Source organism: Cricetulus griseus (genome assembly GCF_003668045.3).
Source record: "Cricetulus griseus strain 17A/GY chromosome 1 unlocalized genomic scaffold, alternate assembly CriGri-PICRH-1.0 chr1_1, whole genome shotgun sequence".
Lineage (NCBI taxonomy): Eukaryota > Metazoa > Chordata > Mammalia > Rodentia > Cricetidae > Cricetulus > Cricetulus griseus.
This window is the reverse complement of record NW_023276807.1, coordinates 139,912,365-139,934,503: the sequence shown is the minus strand read 5'-3', so window position 1 is coordinate 139,934,503 and position 22,139 is coordinate 139,912,365. Positions and strand designations below refer to the sequence as shown.

General features: G+C 42.6%; 1 protein-coding gene across 1 annotated transcript in view; it reads right to left on the bottom strand.

Moving 5' to 3' along the window:
- Window positions 1–19,332, bottom strand: part of Cwh43 (cell wall biogenesis 43 C-terminal homolog) — a 45,433-nt gene extending 26,101 nt beyond the window's left edge. Inside the window, exons 1-9 of the mRNA XM_035453237.1 lie at window positions 19,290–19,332; window positions 17,319–17,510; window positions 13,760–13,880; window positions 12,842–12,996; window positions 11,052–11,253; window positions 9,691–9,779; window positions 8,624–8,881; window positions 5,511–5,636; window positions 2,294–2,373 (exon numbers count right to left, since the gene is read on the bottom strand). Of these exons, the coding sequence (XP_035309128.1) occupies window positions 2,294–2,373; window positions 5,511–5,636; window positions 8,624–8,881; window positions 9,691–9,779; window positions 11,052–11,253; window positions 12,842–12,996; window positions 13,760–13,880; window positions 17,319–17,510; window positions 19,290–19,332 (1,266 nt within the window). The remainder of the gene's footprint in view (window positions 1–2,293; window positions 2,374–5,510; window positions 5,637–8,623; window positions 8,882–9,690; window positions 9,780–11,051; window positions 11,254–12,841; window positions 12,997–13,759; window positions 13,881–17,318; window positions 17,511–19,289) is intronic.
- Window positions 19,333–22,139: the final 2,807 nt, after the last annotated feature.

The window sequence follows — 22,139 nt, the reverse complement described above, 5'->3', positions numbered from 1 at the left end:
TAGTCACTGAGTAAAGCCTGGGTTTGGTTTCCAGTACTGCTTGGAGGTGGGAAGAAGGAGGGGAGAGGAGAGGAGAAGGAGAGAGAGAAGGAGAGGAGGGGAAGGGAGGTGAGAAGAGAGAGGGGAGAGGAGAAGGAGAAGAGGGGAGAAGGAGGGGAGAGAAGAGGAGAACCAGAGAAACATGGACAGAGTCTCCTTCCTCAGTACAGCATTTTATTTAATAATGTTATTTAAAACATTTTCCCTGGTAGCACAGATTACTAAAATTCAGCAAAAAACTGGCAAATTATATTTCAACTCACACTGTACCTCTGGCTGCACTAGGAAATACAATTATCTTTTTACTAGATGGAAAACATAGTATTGCAATGACTTACACTTGCTTCTGTCTCTTTCTAGAAAAGCAGAGAATTTCTAAACATTTAAAATTACAAAAAGCAAAGGATAATAAAACATCCACAGAATGCCAATATACAAGAGAACCATAATTTACAAAATCAAGATTTGCTGCTCATATTTTCCTTGAATCAAAGACTCTCACATTCACATGTAGAGCAACCTCCATCAATTATGAAATGCTCTCTTCTTTTATAATTTAATATTAAATCATGAATGGAAAAATAATGATATACCAAAATCACGAGCAAGTTGCCACTATTGCCTGGGTCTACACTGAGTCTACACTGACTCAGAATCCAACTTCCCAAATTATTCTATTATATAATCAATCTAAAAGTAGAAGGGATGGGACCCAGGGTCTTAAAGCCATCACACCCAGGCCTAGCATTTAGTCAAAATAGTGATATACAGATAGCAAAAGAAACAAGCAGTGAGTGAAGGCACAGCCTACATAATGGGAAAGAATCTTTGTCAGCTATACATCCTGACAGAGGATTAGTATCTATAATACATAAAGAACTCAAAACCATTTAAATAACCAAAACCCAATCACCCCAACAATAAATTGGTTAACGAAGCAAACATATCATTCCCTTCAAAGGCATAAATATAAAAGGCATAAATATAAATATATTTATATTATATAAATATAAATAAACACAAGAAAAAACATTGAACATCTTTAGCCATCAGGAAAATACAAATTAAAGCTGCATTGTGGGCATGACAACTGTCCAAAAAATAGATGACAACAAATGTGAAGAATGACAAAGCCTTTAGGTATTTCTCATCAGAATGTGAAGTAGTACACCCACTGTGAAAGTCAGTAGAGAGGTTCCTCAAGAAAACACTAGAATCATGGGGCTTCTCAGTGGATAAGAACACAGTACCCACATGTAGGCTCACAACCATCTATAACTCCAGTCCCCTTCCAACCACTGTGGGCACCAATACATACCAAAATAAATAAAAGTAAATACATCTACAACAACAGCTGAACCACAAGCTCCATATAATCAGGCTATACTCCTGGACGTCTACCTAAAGGAATCTAAGTTAACATACCACAGAGATATTTTATGCAGTATTTACAATATCCAATACTTGAAATCAACCAAGATGCCCATCAATAGATTAATGAGCAAAGAAAATACAATATAATACACAGTGGAGTTTTACTGAGCCATAAACAAGAACGAAATGGTGTCATTTGAATGGAAATGGATGCAAGTAGAGATCACCATGTTAAGTGAAAGTGAGGCTACTGTGTTAAGGTAGCCTCAGAAAAATAAATATCACATGTTTTTCCTCATATTTATAATCTAGATATATCCATATACAGTAGAGCAGCAGGGGGCAGGTCTATGTGGGAGAAGAAGTTATCTAAAAGAAAAGACAGGAAGACAAAAATGAGTAATGGGAGTGAATATGTACAATGTACGTATGTATGTAAATGTCACTTTATATGCTAAGGAAAAAAAGTTTAAAATAGAAAAAGAAAAAAAAAAAAACTTGGCCAGGCGTTGGTGGCACACGCCTTTAATCCCAGCACTCGGGAGGCAGAGGCAGGTGGATCTCTGTGAGTTCGAGGCCAGCCTGGTCTCCAGAGCGAGTGCCAGGATAGGCTCCAAAGCTACACAGAGAAACCCTGTCTCGAAAAACCAAAAATATATAAATAAATAAATAAATAAATAAATAAATAAATAAATAAATAAAATAGAAAAAGGAAGCTAGGTTCCAAAACACTCTCAAATGAAGGTTTCAAAACAGAATATTGTTGTGCAATAGTGTGTGTGTGTGTGTGTGTGTGTGTGTGTGTGTGTGTGCGCGTGCGTGTATGTGTGTATACACACACATAAAGTAAAACTTTATTTCAAAAATGTCAATTACTTACCCCTTGGCCTAGTTTCCTCTCATAGATTTTGTGCCGTAGTCCTAATCCTAACAACCCCACACCAACAAGCAGCCACAAAACTAAACAAAAAGAAGAAAGGATCATTAAAAAGAAACTAAAACCTTTAAATAACTTTTTCAAAATTATATCTGTGGAGTGAACAACCAGCAGTCAAAGGGGTCAAGGTCTCTTTATTTGGATACACCAGCCAAGTGCAGGCCAAAGCAAGGAGGAGGGAGTCGGAAGAAGGGCCAGAAGAAAGGAAGGTCCCGGGTCCCTTAAGAAGTCTTCCTGACATCACCTTAGACTTCCCCTCACCCTGCCCTGTTCCCGCACACCTGTCCAGGTTACCTGGGGGAGGGGCTACTGGGTCTCCCTACTTATATCTATTGACCAAGTAGTCTCTGTGGAACATGTATACATTACCCATACTTTAAAACGGGCTTTTGAAGAATACTCCCTGAAAACAGTCCAAGAGCAATGGACATAAAGTAAGAATAAACTACAAAATGTACAAGAAAAGATATTTTTGCAGGCACAAGACAGCAGGAAAAGATGTCCTGAAGAACCAAGCACACAAAGACCTTAGATGTTGGAAATTTAAGAATCAGAATACAAAGTGAGTATGCCTAGCGTGTGTAAAAAGAAAGGGGCATGCAGAAGTATGACTGGGGAATGTAAAGCTAAAAACAAAATAATCATGGAAGTTTGTAAAGAAATAAGGCAGATTTTTGGAAATAAAAATATAGGGGTAGAGCAATGGATCAGGGGCTAAGAGCACTGGATCCAGGTTTGATTCCCAGCATATGGCAGCTTACAACTGTCTATTACTCTAGTTCCAGGGGAATTGACAGCCTCTTCTGGCCTCCATGGGCACCAGGCATGCATATGGTACACAGACATAGGTGCTGGCGAACACTCATACCCATAAAATAAAACATGGAAATAAAAAAAACCTAATTTAATGAGTGAGAAAAAAATTCAATAGGCAAAAGACAGACCAAATTAGACAAAGCTTAAAGGAGAATTAATGCAAAAGACAACACAGAGGTAGGGGGCCAGCAAGATGGCTCAACAGGTAAAGGCATATGCTACCAAGACTGAGGATCTGAGTTTTTTTCCCCAGCACCTACCCGATGGAACAAAAGAACAGATTCTCTTAAGTTGTTCTCTGACTTCATACACATGACCTGCCCCCCCCATGCACACTGAATAAACAAATAAACATGCATTTTTAATTTTTTAAAAAATAAAACAGAGGCAGGAAAATTGAAAGTACTTAAAAACAGAAATAACAGAAGGCCCAATACAACCAGTTGGCATCCAAAAGGAAAGAGGAAAGAGAACGAGAAAATAGCTATGTTGAGGATGTCCCAGAACTAAGAAACTCAGGAATCTCCAGAGTGGAAAAGCCAAAGACTCCCAAGCAGGTGATGATGAACTCCATCTCCAGGAGTTCACAGTGAAGCTGTGGCTGGCAAACACATTGAGAAGATCTCAATCTACACATGACCTTCCCAAGCTATAGTGACACATTCGTGACAGGTTTTATATAGTGGTGTGACTCTTTGTGACACAGCATTCCGAAGTATTTTGAAGAAATATTTGAATATATATAGTTTCAGTTGTTGTCTCTCTCTTTTTATAATAATATTTTGTCTTCTTTGTAAAGTTTCAGATTTTGAGGGCATACACCAGTGTTCACATGTCTTTGTATCCTACATAACATCACATTGCATACAGTCACTAAGCATTTATATGTGATCCAGTTCATTTAAAATGAGTCAGATATTAAATGGCAAACTTATTTCATGTGTGTCTATAGTTTATCAACATACTAATGTTAACATGTTTAATCTTCCAAAGCAAGAGAATAAAAGATGGCATACATGGTCTCAACTGCCAGAAAGAAACGTCTTGAAAATCAACCTCATAAACTTTCTATGTTAAAAGTGAAATAAGGGGCTGGAGAGATGGCTCAGTGGTTAAGAGCAGGGGTTCAGGTTGTGAGTTCAATTCCCAGCAACCACATAGTGACTCATAACCATCTATAATGAGATCTGGTGCCCTTTTCCGGCATGCAGGCAGAATACTGTATACATAAAAAATAAATAAATCTTTTTTTTAAAGAAAGTGAAGTAAAATCATATAGGATATGAAATGCCACAATGTCAGGAACTTGCTTAAATGTGTTTCTGTAATTGTGATTTTTCTTTGGGTCACCAACCAGCTCCCAAATAATGACTTGGAGACTTCTTATTAATTATTAATACACGGCCTTAGCTTAGGCATGTCCTACTAGCTCTTTCAATTTAATCTGTTACTATTACACATGCTGTTACTATTCCTCTACATTTTGCCTCAGGGCTTTTTGCTTTTCTGTATTATTCTGTATGTCCTACTTTCCATCTTCCTCCATGTCTGGCTGGCTGCCCCTGGCATCTCCTTGTCAGCTCCTCTTCTTTTGTTCCCAGCCTAAATTCCTCCCCCTACTTCCTCCCCCTACCTACAAGTTCCACCCGCCTATACCTCCTCCCTCAGAATTGACTATTCAGTTTTTTATTAGATCAATCAGGTGCCTTAGGCAGGCAAGGTAAAACAAAAACTCATCTTTACATAATTAAACAAATGCAACACATCTTTACATAAACAAATGCAGCACATCTTTGCATTGTTAAACAAGTTTCAACAAACCAAAACAGGCAGGAAGCAAACAAAGATAAATGGTAGCAAAATACAAAGGGTTGTTGCAGCCAAGTGAAAGGCACAGCAGGCTTTGTGTTACTCTTAAATTTCATGTTGGAAAATGTATACAACATGAGCCAGGCATGGTGGCATACACCTTTAATCCCAGCACTGAGGAGACTGAGATAAACGGATCTCTGTGAGTTCAGGAAGATCTTTGTGAATTCATGGCCAGTCTAGTCTACATAGTGAGCTTCAGGACAGCCAGAACTATATAAAAAGACCCTGTCTCAAGATGGGCAATAATAGTGCATGCCTTTAAACACAGCACTTGGGTGGCAGAGGCAGGCAGATCTCCATGAGTTCAAGGCCAGGTCTACAGAGCAAGTTATAGGACAGCCAGGGCTACAAAGAGAAAGCAAACAAATAAACAAAAGATCCTGTGTCACAAGACGAAAAGAAAAATAAAGGAAGAAAAAATAAATAAAATTTATACACCAAACTTTTTAAAAGCAAGTAAAACTATACTTACTAAGTTTCATGTATTTTTCACTCCTTCTCAAAAGCACTTTAGGACTATTATTTGTTTGAAGAAGAAAGTCAAGGTTTTTCTTAGGTCCAAACAGCATACTCAATCCAATAATTACCATTATGGTCCCTGTTGAAAGAGAGGGAAAAAAAGAGGGATGAGACATAACTCAGTGGCAAAGTGCTTGCCTAGCATTCATGAGCCCCTAGATTCAATACCCAGTATTATAAATAATAATTCCTTTTTTAAAAAAATGGTGAGATTGAGGCTGGAAAGACAGCTCAGTGGTTAAGAGCACTTATTACTTTTGCAGAGAATAATATGGTCAGAAGCTGAGAACTACAACAACAACCTGGCTGCAATCTATGTCCACTGATTAAATAGTGGCATGAAGTAACCAACTACTTAAAAAAAAATCTGATTTAGGCCCACTCAATGAAATGAAACCCATAAGTGACACTTTCACTGAGGCTGAGAACCTGAAACTAGACAGGTCATAGGTCCTAGGGGAAAACCTACTACTATTATTCTGCTAAATGGTTTTAGGAATAAAATGACTCCCAATGACATACTGATACATCCATAGATCAGTAGCTCACTCAACCCTCATAGAAGCTTCTTGCAGAAGATATTAATTAACACAGAGACCCACAACTGGACAATGCACAGAGAATGAGAGACTTCACAGTACACAGCCCTAAAAGGGATGTCTTTATCTCAACTTTCCCCTCAAGGCTCAGGACTATGCAGAAGAGGGGGACAGAAATACTGTAAGAGGATCACTCCAAGGAAACATTATTTTTAGACTCAATAGGACTGAGGGACATATGAACTCACAGAGACTGTGACAGCATGCACAAGACCTGGCACAGGTTCAAACCAGACAAAAATCCCAGCATAAAGACAGGGGGGTGAACACAAAGTTCCACCACTAACTAAGAAGCTACTTGCAATTAATATCTGCTGGGAGAGGGAAAATCAATTTTCCTCAACGGAGTGACACGGGATATATCAAGCACACTCCAGGGTGGGTCCCGTGCTTAGTAGTGGTTGGCTAACACAAATCAGTCTCTATGCTTTTTTGTGCACTTTCCTATTTTGTTTGTTTTAATGGAGAAAAAGAACGTGAGGTTGGGTAGGTAGGGAGGTGGAGGAAGAGCTTGGAGGAGTTGGGGAAGGGGAAAGAATATGATCAAAATGTATTGTATGTAATTCTCAAAGACCAAAGAAAAACATTTTGTAGAAAGCTACTTCACATTGTCAACTTCCCTTGCCTTTTTACTATGTCATTCTTCCTAAGGAAGGTTCTCATTTGTATGAAACTGAAATAAAGCACTGTTTCTATGAGTAAAGACAATGAACTTGCAAAGCCCATCATTCATAGTGCTCCAAAGAAACAAAGTTAGGGACAGCACAGCTCTTACTTTCTCTCCCGTCTCCACCTGGCAACACCCTGAACAAGCCAGAGTGAGAAAAAAGCAGGACACCGGAGAAAGCAGAGCCCAGACAGTAGACCCACCTGAAAGAAACCACAAGAATTAGGAAGTTTGCAAAGCCAGGCACCTGCAGAGAAAATGTGAGAAACTGGGCGCAAAGTCCCACCCGCTAAGCAAGAAGCTGTTTGTAATTGATATCTGCTGGGAGAGGGGGAAATCTGTTTTCCTCAATAGAGTGACACTGGGGATGTCAACCACACTCCAGTGTAGACCCCGTGCCTAGAGTAGTTGGTAAACACAAATCAGGCTCTGTTTTTTTGTTTGTTTGTTTTTTTTTGTGTGTGTGGGTTATTTGTTTCTCAGTTTGTTTGTTTGTTTTAATAAAGAGAAAGAACGTGAAGTTGGGTGGGTAGGGAGGTGGGGAAGGGTTTGAGAGGAGTTGTGGTCATGGCTCTATGTTCCTCTAAGGAGGTGAAAGCTCCAGCCCAGACCCGAAATAGGGAATTCTCAAAGGCTGTTTCTCAAAGATCCTGCTTCACTTCACAGTGAGTCTTCCAGAGCAGCTGTCCTGACAGGTGTAGCTCGTGGGATAGGAAGGTGGATGTGAACTACAGTGCTGGGAGAACATGGGTGGAAGCCACATCTCTCCCATCAGGTGGAAAAGTGCTCAGGGTTTGTTTTACCCATGTATGGTCCCTTCCCTCATTCCAGGGGAGTTGCCAGTGGGGAGCAACACCAGGTACTTCGCATCTTCAGCACCTGGCACTGTGCTGGGAGCATAGTGCATGCACAATAATTTTATGAGTAAATGAACAAGTATAAAACTGAAACCATGACCAAGCCAGAACTGCTGAATCCCTCCAACGCCTCCCTGTTGTCTTAGGCTTTGCTGTGAAAGGACTCGACACACTGTATGTCAATTCTAGAATGGTAGCAGGTTCTAATGGCTCACACCTATAATCCCAGGGATTTAGAGGCTGAGGCAGAAGGATTCCCATGAGCTTAAGGTAGCATGATCCATAGAGTGAATTCCAGGCCAGCCTAAGCTACAAAGTAAAATTGTCACAAAAAAGAGAAAGAAAAAGAGAGATTGACAATGTTGGTTTTCTATACACTGGGTACAAATCAGTAACTTCATTTTTTTCCTAGAAAAATAACTTAAAAATTTTTTTTAAAAAATCTTAGGACATTTAATTTGGGTGAGTTTATGACACTAAAATTTACACATAGGCTTTCTTAAGGTTTAGACACTTTTTTTCTCAACTAACTCATTTTATTTGCTTGTTAATTTGAGGCATAGTCTTACTACATAACCCTAGCTAAGCTGGAACTCAGTATATAGATGAGGCTGGGCTAGAACTCACAGAGATCCACCTGCCTCTGCTTCCAAAAGACTGATATTGAAAGTGTATACCACCACGCCAGGCAAAGTTAATTCATTTTAACGGTCAGTGTAGTAATAAATATTGTAGAAATGCACTTCATTTCAGCAACAAATGATGACATTTATTTTTCATTACAATTTAGTCATTCTTCTGGGCTTTCTTTATCTAGAATCCAGCTTAACAAGAACATGGGCTGTCCTATTTATTTCTAGAAGTCATATAAGATTCTAAGGCCTGGCCAGTCTTCAGGAACTTGGGTCAGTTTCTTTAACTGGATCTGTTAACTTGTACTCACCCAAAAGCACATCAGATCTTTCTCTAGCGTAGACACCTCCAGGAACAAACTTAAAAGCTGTGCACCAGGCACAGAAAAATATTTCTAAAAGATAAATGGCCATGGCAATGGCCATGGACTCCCCAGGGTTTGTCCCTGAGTTCACAAGGTGTCCAAGTACTTGAGGCCACATGGACCCCGTGAAGACTGCCAGCATACATCCAGAAACCGCTGCAGCCCATGTGCGCAGGAAAAGGAGACCCAGGGCCGAAGCAGCCCCTGTTTGTAAGAAACAAAGAAAAAGAAAAAAAGAGGTTGAGTCAGTCATGACAACACGCAAAGCTCCTGGCATGACCAGTTCACAGTGGGTGAGAGCTGGAAAGGATCAGGAGCCCACTGGTTGAATCTCAACTCCCAGGCAAACCAAAGTGCAGCAGCTGAACGTGGCCTCCTCAAAGCCACAGCCCAGCCCTGGCACTCCTAGAAGTTGACAGTGCAGCAAATCTCAGGTCAATGCTTGTTCTTTGGGAAGGAGGTAGGGGTGGGCACTGAAGTAGCTAGCCTTACAATCTTCATGGAAATAAAAAACAAAATTATTTGCAAAATTAGAAGTATGTTCATTAAATACAACCATGCAGTCACAGGACAGCAGAAAACATAGGATCTATATGATTTCTAGAACATTTCTGCTAAGGCACTTTCTAAGCAATTATTGCCCATTTAAGTGCTATCTGGAAGTGAATGCACTGGTTTCTCCAAGCACACAGACCCAAGAGAGGGCACAACTAAGATCCCAGAAACATAGTCACTGCTGGACCAAGTCCACACTCTGTCCATTGGTTTTCCAGAACCTGCCAGGTCAGGCTATGCATTCTACCTGGTCCATGGAAGGCAGTTCCTTAACCAATATTAAGACAATACTAAGTCATATAACTTTCCTTCTAATTCCTATGATATCAGCCTTGATCCATCCATATTAAGCCTTCCATAGACAATATACATTTTTGTTATCGTCCTTTGATATATCTATAGCAGACACTTTACTGTCTGGGGCAATGACAATGCATCTGCAGGTCAGTTCCACATACCTATCACCCACCAGGCTAACCCAGCATCATGAAGCCATGGGGAACCTGAAAGCATCAAACCACTTGCCAAGCTCAGCAGAACCACACCTCTGTAAATAAATAAAAATAAAAGGCAAAAATCAATCAATCAAACATCGATCAGAAATCTATCTACTATCTCTAGCTATATCGTTCATATCACACTGTGGATATGGAACAATCGAGATAATGAGAGCCACTGGGAACCAGTACACAGGACACTCAAGGAGAATTGATGGTGTGGCTCAGTAAAAGGGTAGCAGCACACAGGAGATCCTGGCGTTACTATCCAGAGCCAAAAATAAAACAAAGCAAAATAGAACATTGAAGTAGCAAACCATCTAACACCTGTAGTCTTTCATGGTCAATGTAGACACAACAACTGAATTCTCAACTCTTAAGTTACAGCTCGTTTCACATGACTCTTCTGAAGACCAAAGGAAAAGTCATTGATGATGTTTGTTGTGGAGTTTTCCTTTTTTCCTTTCTTTATTCTAGCACAGTACTGCTTTTATCTAGTGTCTTCTTTGCTAACATAAGTGACAGTTTGACTAAGTGACAGTTCGACAGCTTTATTTATTCTTAACTATCAAAAGCTATGTCATTGTTTTGTTATTTTTATAAAAACTGAACAGGAGAGAATTTAAGTAGGCTGGAAAGATGTCTCAGCAGTTAAGAACACTTGTCATTCTTGCAGAGGACCTGGGTTTGGTTCCCAGCACCCACATGGTGGCTCATGAACATCTATAACTGCAGTTCTGGGAGATCTGACATCCTCTTCTGGCCTCTCCCAGCATCAGTCACACACACATTGCACACATGGATGCATAGGTTTACTCATACATTTTTTAAAAAAATAATAATAATAACTAAAGTAAATGCCAGTGGGAAATCCATTAGCAATGGGAGCTGCAACATCATATTGCTCACCCAGCTGAAATCTATCTTCAAACCCAGCACTTGCTACACACCAGGCACTGTTTTAGGACTGTCACCTGTGTCGTCATTCACTTAACTCTCTTGAGTTTATGAGGAAAACAGTATTATTCTGCCCATCTGCAGAGGAGAGCATAGGGAAGAGTCTCGGCTCTCCTAGTGACACTGTTATCTATCCCAACAAACACCCAATGCCATCATCAGAGGGTCTGAGAATGACCAGCAGATGGCGTGCCTTCCCTTCCACAAGGGATTCCCCATGTTCCCCATGCAGGAATGTGGGACCCACTTCTGTACAGCCCTCAGCTCCCCTCAACTTTCCTACAACCCTGTAGCGCAGAGCAGACACTCTTCTGGCTCCTCCCCGCACCCCCCGCCCCACACACAGCTCACGAAGCTGAACTCACCCAAATAGGATAGGATCAGGGCCTGGATGAGGATAGCCACTCACTGCCCATCTGGAAATAATAGAGACCTCTCCAAAGATCCAGTGTGTGAGGAACATGAGGCTCCCAAAGGCGGCACCTGGCAACAGCCAGCTAGATCGAGAGGCCATGCCCTTGGTGACCTCGCTGGGCTTCTTCCCCTCAGAGTTACTGTAGTCACCATCTACAATCAAAAAAGAAAAAAGAAAAGAGGGAAAGAAGAAGGGCAAAGGGAAAGCAGCCTGTTCTCACCAGACGCTCAGTAGTTGGAAATGGTCCATGGCTTCAAGAACTTTCTATAGGAGAGGGGAGATCACAACTCTAAGAGGTCGAATGTGCCAGAGCTATTTGATGGGAGGGATCATTTCTGGCTAGCTATGGTGTAGTGTGAGGGAAAGCAGGTAAAACTGACAGGTAAAACCCCAGAAAGGTACTAAATTCATGTGAAGGTAATAGAGTGAGAGAAATATGGGTGCAGGGGTGGGGGCAGGGGGGAGAGAATGTTATCTCAAGAGAACAAGCATTACCAACTTGAATGCAACATCCCAGCACCAAAGGCTGCTTTCTTGTGAAAGAATAGGATCCCATTGAACACTCTTAAGTACCTGAATCATGACTGTGGGTCAATGAGCCTCGACTGTGTGAGCCCCTCTCTACACAACTCACTTCATCTTTCCCGATGTCTGAGGTCTACAGTGATACTAATCCCATTTTGCAGGTTAGAATCCAAGCCCAGAGAGAGCAACTAACTGGTCCAAGATCACCCAGCCAATAAAGAGGAACTGGCACTGGCCCTAAGGCAGTCTGCCTCCCTAAGTGTTGTGCTTGCCTGATCAAAAGTACTGTTTGACCAGGCTCTCATCAAAGCCACAACTTCACACACTAAATTGAGGCCATAGAAGGAAATATTGGCAGGAGAATGTCTTTGTATCCACACAAAGAAATAACTGGAGAGATGCTTTGCAGCTCCATAAAGGCTTCTACCGGGCAGAAGGCAGCCATGGGGTCTGCCTCTGTGACTGGTGGCCTAATTTTACTGAGAAGAAGAAAGCTCTTATGACAAGAGCAAGGTCAGAGGAAGGAGTAGGCCAACAGCTATGGGGAGGGGAAGGGTGAGAGCCGGTGGTGAGGACAGAGAGAGGTCAAGGATCAAGCTGAGAGTCCAGAAAGGTCATCTAAGCTCTATTTATTGAATAAAAGGCAGTCATCTGGGGTGTCACCAGCCCCTAACACCCAGAACATCTTCAAATAGAAAGGCAAAGAAAACCTGCTATGTTCAGATACTGGAAGAGTCTGAGGGTTGGAAAAGATGAGCAGATGGATGCCGAGAAAGGCATCCCATCCCACCCCAAGCAGAGAAGTGGAGAAGAAAACAGGTGAACTGAGTTGAGTACAAGATCTGCTTGAGTCTTCCATGGACAAATGGGTGCATCCCTCCCACAGTTTCTCAATACTTTCTGCCAGCAATGTCTGCATTGCCAAGGAACCCGGACTATCTCCCTACATAACAACCCATTGTCTGTGTCTATTATTGCTCAACAGAGGGAAAGCTGAAATGGAGCTACAGTACAGAAAGCTATTTTTACAAGTTGTCTTGGGGCTAGGGGTTTAGCTCAGTTGGTAGAATGCTTGCCTGGCATGCAGGAGACTCTGGATTTGATTCCCAGCACCACCAAAGACAGAGTTCTTTTTCAGATGTGTTATTGCATAGGGGAGAGAGAGACAGATGCCATCAGAGAGAAGATCCCCAGATAAGCTGACTACACCCTCACCTGTGCCAATGCGGTCAAACACAGCTATGGCACTCAACGTCAGTATCACTTGGTTGGACATCTCATAACTCCAAATCGGGTTTAATGATGTGTACCATATGCGGAGGACAACAAGAAGCATATGTCCCAAAATGAATCCCCAGATTTTGAGGTACCTGGAAGTGAGAGTCGTTTATTGCAGACTTTAAGTGTGGATTCAATGTACTACATCCACTATGGGTTTCTTCCACAGGGTGTGGATCTGTAGTTGTGTTGCTAGCAATCTTCAGCTAAGTCCCTGACTTAGCCTTTGTAGAGTCCATTATCTACCAGGTAACTTATAATAATTTTTCAAGCAAAACATTTTTTTAATTATTTGGGAATTTCATACAATGCACCCCAGTAACACTTGCTTTCCATTCCTCCCAGGTCCAACCTCCCACCATGCACCTTCCCCCACCCCCCAAAAAACCAAGTCTGATTTCTATTGCCTATGGGACCAATGAGAAGCCTTAGGAAGTTAAGGCGCTTGCTGCCAAAGCTGGCTACCTGAGTTTGATTCCCTGGGACCCACGTGGTGAAAAGAGAGAAGCAACTACTAAAAATTGTCCTCTGGACTACACACACACACACACACACACACACACACACACACACACACACACACACATTTAGAAAATAAATAAATCTAATTTTTTCAAATGTTTAAACTTTATTGGGGCTGAAGTATCCCAAAATAGCAGGGAGACTATCAAATAAACATAATCCCTGGGTTCAGTCCCTAGTACCAAGAAAGCAAAATAAGATTGATGGCAAAGGAAAGGGAACTTGTACAAGGCCCCGTAAAAGGGAAAACTGCTCTGAAACCAATGGCCAGAATTTCCCTCTGGGAACTGGTCATACCTGTTTGTCTATAGGTACAAGAGACATGAGTCATACCTTTGCCATCCACTTCCTGACCACCAGCTCACAGCTTGCACTATCAGTGAAGAGGACACACCAAGTGCAAGGACCACCAATCGAAGCTTGGCGTTTGGAGCCTCAAAGGAGGCTATGCTGCCTACAAACAGACAAGGGATAAATGAGCTGGCAAGCATGCCCTGGCACCTGACAACCTGTGTTTGATAAGCACGGTGTCTGGTCCTGTCTTTACCTTTAAAAAGATAGAATTAACAGATACCCATACACATACTTCATTTGTATTCGTTTAGGTAGAATTTTCACATAAGGTTCATCATGTTAGAGTATGCAACTTAATAGGTTTTTGGTACATTCACAAAGTTGTCATCTATCCCCATTAATTCCAGAACACCCTCTCCACCCCCAAAAGAATTCCCCTTCTCATCAGCATCACTCCTCTTCCATGCCCATGCCCCCAGCAATCACTAACCTGTCTCCATGGATTTTTTTTTAATCTGGGGAATTTCATGTAAGTAGAATCTTACAGTAGTATGTGTCCCTTTGTAGCTGGCTTCTTTCTCTCTGCATAATGCTTTCAAGGCATATCCATATTGTCACCTAGATCAGTCCTTCACTCTCTTATGGCTAAATAATATTCCATTGCATAAATAAACTCTATTTTGTTTATCCATTTGTCAGGTGATAGGCACTTGGTTGCTTCTATGCCTGGACTTTCATGAAGAACACTGCTATGAACACATGTACACAAGTTTCTGTATGAACATATTTCTAGAGTATATGACAAGGCGTGGAGTTCTGCTTAATACCCAAGGCCCTGCCAAACAGCTTCCCAGAGCTGTTTACATTGCTTACACTTCTGTCAACAACAAGGGAAAACTCAGCTGCTCCACGTTTTTGCCAGCACTTGGTATAGTCTTTTTTTTTAATTTATTTATTATGTATATAACATTCTGCTTCCATGTATATCTGCACACCAGAAGAGGGCACCAGATCTCATTATTACAGATGGTTGTGAGCCACCATGTGGTTGCTGGGAATTGAACTCAGGACCTCTGGAAGAGCAGTCGGTGCTCTTAACCTCTGAGGCATCTCTCCAGCCCCGGGATTGTCTTTTTTATTTTAGCTGTCCGAATGAGCCAGAATAATCTAGGTCAATGAGTGTAAGTTCATTTCATAGTTAACTGCATGATGATTGATTCACATACCTGAGGTGCCAGAGGTGACATTGAGGGGTTTCAAATGAATTGTAGCCTCTGTGGCACATCCACTGTGTCCAGTGGTCACCAGGGGCAGCACTTGGCCAAGATGGCCTCTTCCTCCTCAGCTCTGAATGATTTCCCTTCCTACCCATTTCTATAGTTCTTCCACTCAGGGAGCTGGGTTACATGAAGGCAGAAGGTTAGCTGAAGTAACACTGGGAGTGTCATTACTAGCTTTTGGGATTGCCAATATTGGTTGTCAACGTCACAGCATCTACCATCACCTAGGAGAAAAACTCCAAGGCATGTTTGTGAGGAGGGTTTTCTTTTTTGTTTTGGTTTTGGTTTGGTTTGGTTTGGTTTTTCAAGACAGCATTTCTCTGTGTGGCTTTGGAGGCTATCCTGGCACTCATTTTGTAGACCAGGCTGGCCTCGAACTCACAGAGATCTGCATGCCTCTGACTCCTGAGTGCTGGGATTAAAGGAATGCACTACCACAGCCCAGGTTGTGAGGAAGTTTCTATGGTGGATTAATAGTGTCAGAAGACTCACGTTCACATAACCAGATGTCTCACTTTTCTTGTCTTGATGGATTGTGTCCCCACACGGGGATCCAAACCAACTTTCCTTCCCTTAGGCTGCCTTGTTAGTAGGTATTTCAACACAGCAATAAGGGAATCCAAAGACTGTACCCAGACTTACTGTACCACAGTGTCACAGAAAATCCTGCCATAGAAGCCAACTTGGGATGTGGTGAGAAACCAAGTCTTGTAAGGCTAAGGTTGCATGACTCACCTACAGAAACCAAAAGCCAACTGCAATGCCAATCAAGCAGTTTGTGCAGACAGTACCAGGCAGGCAGCTTCATTTCCATCATCCACAGCAGACCATTTCTGATAGACACCATCCTTGTAAAGGGAAGTGTCCAGGAGTCGCTCCCCACTATTACTTCTGAAACCTCATTCTAAAAATACACCTTCATGGGGAATCGCAGAACTCTCTGTACTATGGTCTGCCTTCTTCAAGGACAGGGAGAGCAAAGGGCCTGTCTGCTTTCCTACGGACTCTAAACACTGCTCCTGAAAATGTGACATGTCACCTTCCAGACAGATCTGCCCCGGGGTAGCTCACAAAAAAAAAAAAAAAAAAAAAAAAAAAAAAAAAAAAAAAAAAAAAAAAAAACCGTAAGAAAAGCGACAGGAGGGTAAGAGGTCCTGACTTTCAGCTACAGCTCCAAGCAGATTTGAGCTCATATTTTTTCTTTTTTAAATCTATTAATAATACTCCCTTTCTGGAGCTGCAAAATAGTCCAAGTTTCATAATCATTGCTTATTTAATTTAATCAATGTCTTAGGAGATTACATTTGGGTCATTCCTGTACTACCATTGTAAATATCCCTGCAATGATTCATACGTTCAACATATCATGTATATGCGGATGTATATGTAGGACACAGACTGGGAAATGGGGTTGCTGGGGGGAAAGCTCTGTGCTGTTAAATTGACCTCCTTAAAGTTTGTGCTGATTTATGTACCCGCCAGCCATGCTTGTACACCTGTCTTCTCAACCTTAACAATATAGTGTTATATTTTTTCCCTCTGTCAATCAATCCGTGAAGCCATAAATATGTATGCATCATTTATGCTGTGTGTGTTTTGTCATTTTGAAATTTTTTATTACGTTTATTGTGTGTGTGAGTATGTGAGCATATGCCTGCTCACACAAGTAAATGTCATATATAGAGGTGAAAGGACAACCCATGGGCATTGTTTCTCTTTCCATTACGTGGGACGCAGGGATAGAACTCAGGTCGTCAGGCTTGACAGCAAATGCCCTTACCTACTAAATCATTTTGATAGCCCAATTTTATTGTGTTTTAAAGAACTAATTGTATTTCCTTTCCAGGGGCTGCATACATCTTCTTCTGGTTTTCTAGTTCACTTTTGGTCTTTTATTTTTAGTTTATTGAAACTGTTTGGGAGTCAGCCCTTTGAGTAGCAGCATTTCAAATAGTTTTCAACCACTGTTTGGTCACCTGCTGTGATGTTTTGGATACATAATTCTCATTTCTTATGCAGTACCATTGGGCCATCTTTCTCATCACTTCTAAGTCTTATCATAGATGGCCTGTTTCCCAATGTACCTTTCTCCTCCTTATTCCAGTGAATCTTATATTTTTCCAGTCAGGCAGAGATGTTAAAGAAAAAATAAAAAAAGGATTGACTCGGTGTAGTTTTCATTTCACTACATTTCCTCCTGAGGGGATAGTAAGGAACAGAAACTGGTGATTTTTGAAAGTTAACCATTCCCCACAGAGTGAATAGTCTACACCGTTTGCTTTTGACTAACAGAAGAATCTCAGATGCTGAGATCTTACCAACAGTGATGATCTTCAGCAGGGAGAGTGTCCACTTCTTATTAACGAGTTTCCAGAATGGAGGAATTATTAAGAGTATCGGAGAGAGAAAGGCTACGCCAAATAACTCCAGCCCCGTGAGCTCCAGCGTTTGCATGGGAAAGTAGTAGATCATGGGTCCAAGCCCATGGTAGAGAGACCAAGAGACATAGCCTAGGAAAGATGTTTAAGAGAGAATGTGACTTTGCCATTGTGCCTGCCACTCCACTCTACTCTGCTCTGGATTTCAGCTGGGTGTTGGTAACAGACTCCTTCCCCTACCCAGCAGGCAGGGTGGAGAATGCCTGCTGTGAGTCTGCCATCATCCCTTGTTTGTTCCCATAATCACATAGTCATGCCACCTTGCCTATGCCTGTAGATAATCCCTTAGTTAAGATGTCATAGTTGGATCATCTGATATGAAACTGGCTTCCCCCCCCCCAAAAAAAAAGAAAAGAAAAAAAAAAGAAAAAAAAAGCTGGCTTCCTGTCAGGACTCTGATAAAATTCTCTCACCTAATTTGGCCCATACATATGTAATAAGAAATATCATTAAACTAAAGAAGTAATATTCCTTCCACCTATCCCAGCCTACACCCCTAAAGCCTCATCCGTAGGCAACAGACTTTTCCTTGTGAGTAGACCATTCTAGACCAGCCCTTACTGGGCAGGGCTAGGGAGTTAAAAACGGGTCTGAATCACAGGTACCTCTGTGGGCACAGACTGTATGATCTTAGGCAATAACGATAATTAAGGCTGTGGCACTTGCCATATACCAAGCTGGGCTGCTTTTTGTGGTTTTTGTTTTTGTTTGTTGACTGGTTGATTTTTCAAGACAGAGTTTCTCTTTATAAACAGCCCTATCGGTCCTGGAACTAGCTTTTCAGACCAGACTGACCTCAAACTCACACAGCCTGACTCTGCCTCCTCCTCTGCTGGAATTAAACACATGTGCCACTACGTATGGCTTGAGCTGGGTTTTAACTAGAGGTATCTATCTGTTCCTCATACAACCCATGTCCTGTGGGTAATTGTATACACCTTATACTGTCTCACACCAGAGCCAAAACAAGCACAAAACGCAACAACATAAACTCCAGAAAACCGGAAAGTTCAGTGATTGTGTGGCTTTAGATCCCCAGCAGCCTGCCTCTGAGAACTGTTAGCCAGTGCACTTAACTTCCCCATGTCCCTTCTCAACCTCAGGTTGTTAATCTACAGGAATCATACCACCTAAGGTTCTCAGGAGAACGAGCCTCCGGAGGAACTCAGTGTGAGTCACTTCACACCTCCCAAGTTACAAGGCACAGAGGGAGGCAGAAAAATGAGTTTCAGTCTCCTGAGAACAAGCTGCTCCCAGAAACTCTCGCTCTCAGGAGAGCGCCCTCCACGGGCCAGAAGGATGCTTGCTTCAAAACGAACTGCAAGACCTAGCCATGTCCCAAAAATTTCCCTGAGAACCCATGAGTTTAAGTATACATCTCCCACTGAGCCAGAACACTGAATCTTCAGTACTTCGTGAAAAACTGCTAAATGAGCCCAGTAGACTAGAAACAGAGGCTTTTTTTTTTTCTTTTACAAACACACTACTACACTCGCAGCTACCAAGACCACTTGAACAGGGGCCAAGGCCAAAGACTTACTCCGGATGCTCACCTACAGCCCATGGGGAACACAGGTGTCCTTTCCTTGGGAAAGCTAAGCCCAGTACTAAACTGTATTGAGGCAAACCTAAAGGTCACGGTCCAGGGCTGCTCCAGATCAACGCAAAGAACTCTCCATGCCACGACAGGGCGGCGTGGGAGCTGCGGAACCCCGGCCTGGGTACCTCCATCTGGATCTGGTCTCCCTCCCTTTCCACCCAGGGAGCGATAAGCATCTCCACTCCCGGCGCCGGCCTCTTCTGCGTCAGGGACAAGCTCAGTCAGCGTTCTCCAGGACGGTCTCGACTTACCCAGAAGGGTCTCCAAGGCGATTGCTTTCCACAGGCCTGGCATCGCTGCCGCCACCTGGAATGCCTCACGGACAGTCCCTCCAGCGCTGCCTGAGGGGTTGCCCCGTCTACCTGCTCGGCGTCCCCTAGTGGCGCGCGGGTCTGAGGTGGCCGTAGGATCCCAGTCAGGGTGCGGCGCCTCCTCCCTGGCACACCTGTGCGCCGCCCCGCCCGAATCCACCTGTGCTTTCAGCGCTGCTGGGGACGCGCCACCCCAGTGCAACCTGCGTGCTTCAAACCCTCCATCCAACCCAAACCAAATCTGCTGGTCCGCATCCCACCCCATCCCACGAGAAAATGCCTGGATGATGGAGCAGTTTCCGGGCCCCGGAAGAAGGGAACAACATAGATCGGTGATGCCATCTTTTCATATAAACCCAGCTGGGTCTGGGTCTAGCGGTTGGTATAGCAATTGCTTCTCACGCAACAAATCTTGGGCTCATCCTCTGTACTATAGACAGGGCATGGTGGTGTAGACCTGAAACCCCAGCATTTAGGAAATGGACTCCAGAATCACGGGTTCAAGGTTATCCTCCCCTTTGTTGGTAAGCAGGTTAGATTCCCAGATGCTGCAGACACAACTGAGGAACTGTCAGTTGCATTCCAGAAAAAAACAGAAATGGGAGAAGTTCCAAATAATGGAGCAGGTGAACTATGATGAGGTGCCTAAAATTTAGAAGGGAAACAGCTCCAAATGGCCATTGTTACAAATCCACAACAGCTTTGAACTAAGGGCAACTAATCGCTTATGAACACAGAGATAGCTGGATGAATTAACGGAATAGATAGAACCTCCAGAAACCTCTCTCATCTGGCATCATGATTTTTCATAACCTTGACAAGACAGTTATACAGGACAGAGAAGAATTTTTCCAGCAAATGACCACAGGACAACTAACTACCCACGTGGGAAAGGATAACCCTGAACCTCTACTTCACACCATATACAAAAGTCAACTTATACAGGCTCAAAGACAGTAGGTGTTTGAAAAAGAATGCCCCCCATAGGCACAGGTATTGAATACTTGGTCAGCAGTTGGTGGTGCTGTTGGGGTATATGGTACAGTCTTCCTGGAGGGAACACATCACTGGGGGTGGGCTTTTGGGGCTCATCATTTCAAGTTTTCTGCTGAAGACGTGATATCTGGGTTTTCCATTCTGGCTTTCCTGCCATGCCTCCTCCTCCATGCTGGACTCTCACTCTGGAACTATAAGCCCCAATAATGAACTCTTCCTTGTAAGTTTCTGTGGTCATGGTCCATTTCCATGGTCACAGCAACAAAAATGTACCTTATACAAGGATCAAAAAATATATCTGTGAAATCTTTTAAAGAAACAAAAGGAAAGTGAATTCTCATGGTTTTTCACTTTCAGGTAATAGATTCTCAGTTCATTGTCAAAAGTCCAAGAGACAAGAGAGGAATAATACCTAAAGCCGATGTCCTTTGATATTAAAAGCTTTTAGCCAGGTACAGCAGTGTGCATCTGTAGTGGGGAGGTAGATAGGAAGGCCAAAGAGATGATCATCAACCCAAGAGGTCCAGCTGGCCTTTGCAACAAGGCAAACCTTCATCTCAAAAATAAATAAAAATAAGCCAACAAAAAATAGAAATATTTTTGCTTCAAAGGACTGAAAAAAGGGCTCAATGGGTAAAGGGTCTTATCATTGGGCTTCACCACCTAAAGCCATCTTTAGGACACACATCATAGAAGAAGAAAATTGAATCTTAAAAGTTGTTCTCTGACCTCCACACTCATGCTGTGGCATAAGTCAACTCTCTCTCTCTCTCTCTCTCTCTCTCTCTCTCTCTCTCTCTCTCTGTCTCTGTCTCTTACACACATAACACAAACACACACACACACACAAACACACACACAGAGAGAGAGAGAGAGAGAGAGAGAGAGAGAGAAGAGAGAGAGAGAGAAGATATCTTTGAAGAAAGTGAAAAAGATAGCTGGGTATAGCTTAATGATAAGCTTGTTCTTGGCACACCCCAGGTCCTGAGTTCAAACCCCAGCAAGTACACACACACACACACACACACACACACACACACACACACACACGGACACACCTGGGTGGAGGTGGATAACCAGAAAGGGAAAAAATGTTTCCAAGCAATGTGTGTTCTGGTTGTCTAGTTCTATCTCCACTTGCAGAGGTGTTTCCCCTGCATCTTCCTTCTATCTCACTGAAAGCTATCTGTGGGTTGTCGTACTCCAGATAGTTTACATAGATAGACTCATACAATGAGCATGTGGCTTTCCACCCCTAGCCAGAAGCCCTTGGGCAGCAGACTGAAAATACAATGCAGTTTTAAGAAAAGCTGTTGGTGGTATCGATTGTTTTATGAGCTGGAAAAACAAATAGGGAGGGTTGGATGATCTCTTTTTGCCCTTCCATGTTGAAGTCTTATGACCCTGCACAGAGATGACATCTCTTAGAAAACAGGCATTGGACTAGGTGTGAGTTTTCCTCAAGGGTGTAATTGGTTTAGTCTGTAAATGTGTTGAATCTCAGGGAAGTGATTCTGAATGAGCCATTCCTCTGTTACAGCATGGAAAATGGCCAGCACTTGGCAAGCAAAGGCTGAGCTTTCTTCCCTGAAGCTCTGCAGACATCCACCACCAGAATACTCTCAGGGTTGGGCTCAAGGTCCTCTCCAGTAATGGCTGGATTCATAGCTAGGCAGGGGGCTGTTAGTCATAAAAAGAAATGAAACACTGAAACATGCTTCAACAAGGATGAATCTGGAAAATATCACACTAAATGTAAGAAGCCAAACACGCCAGGGAGTGGTGATGCACGCC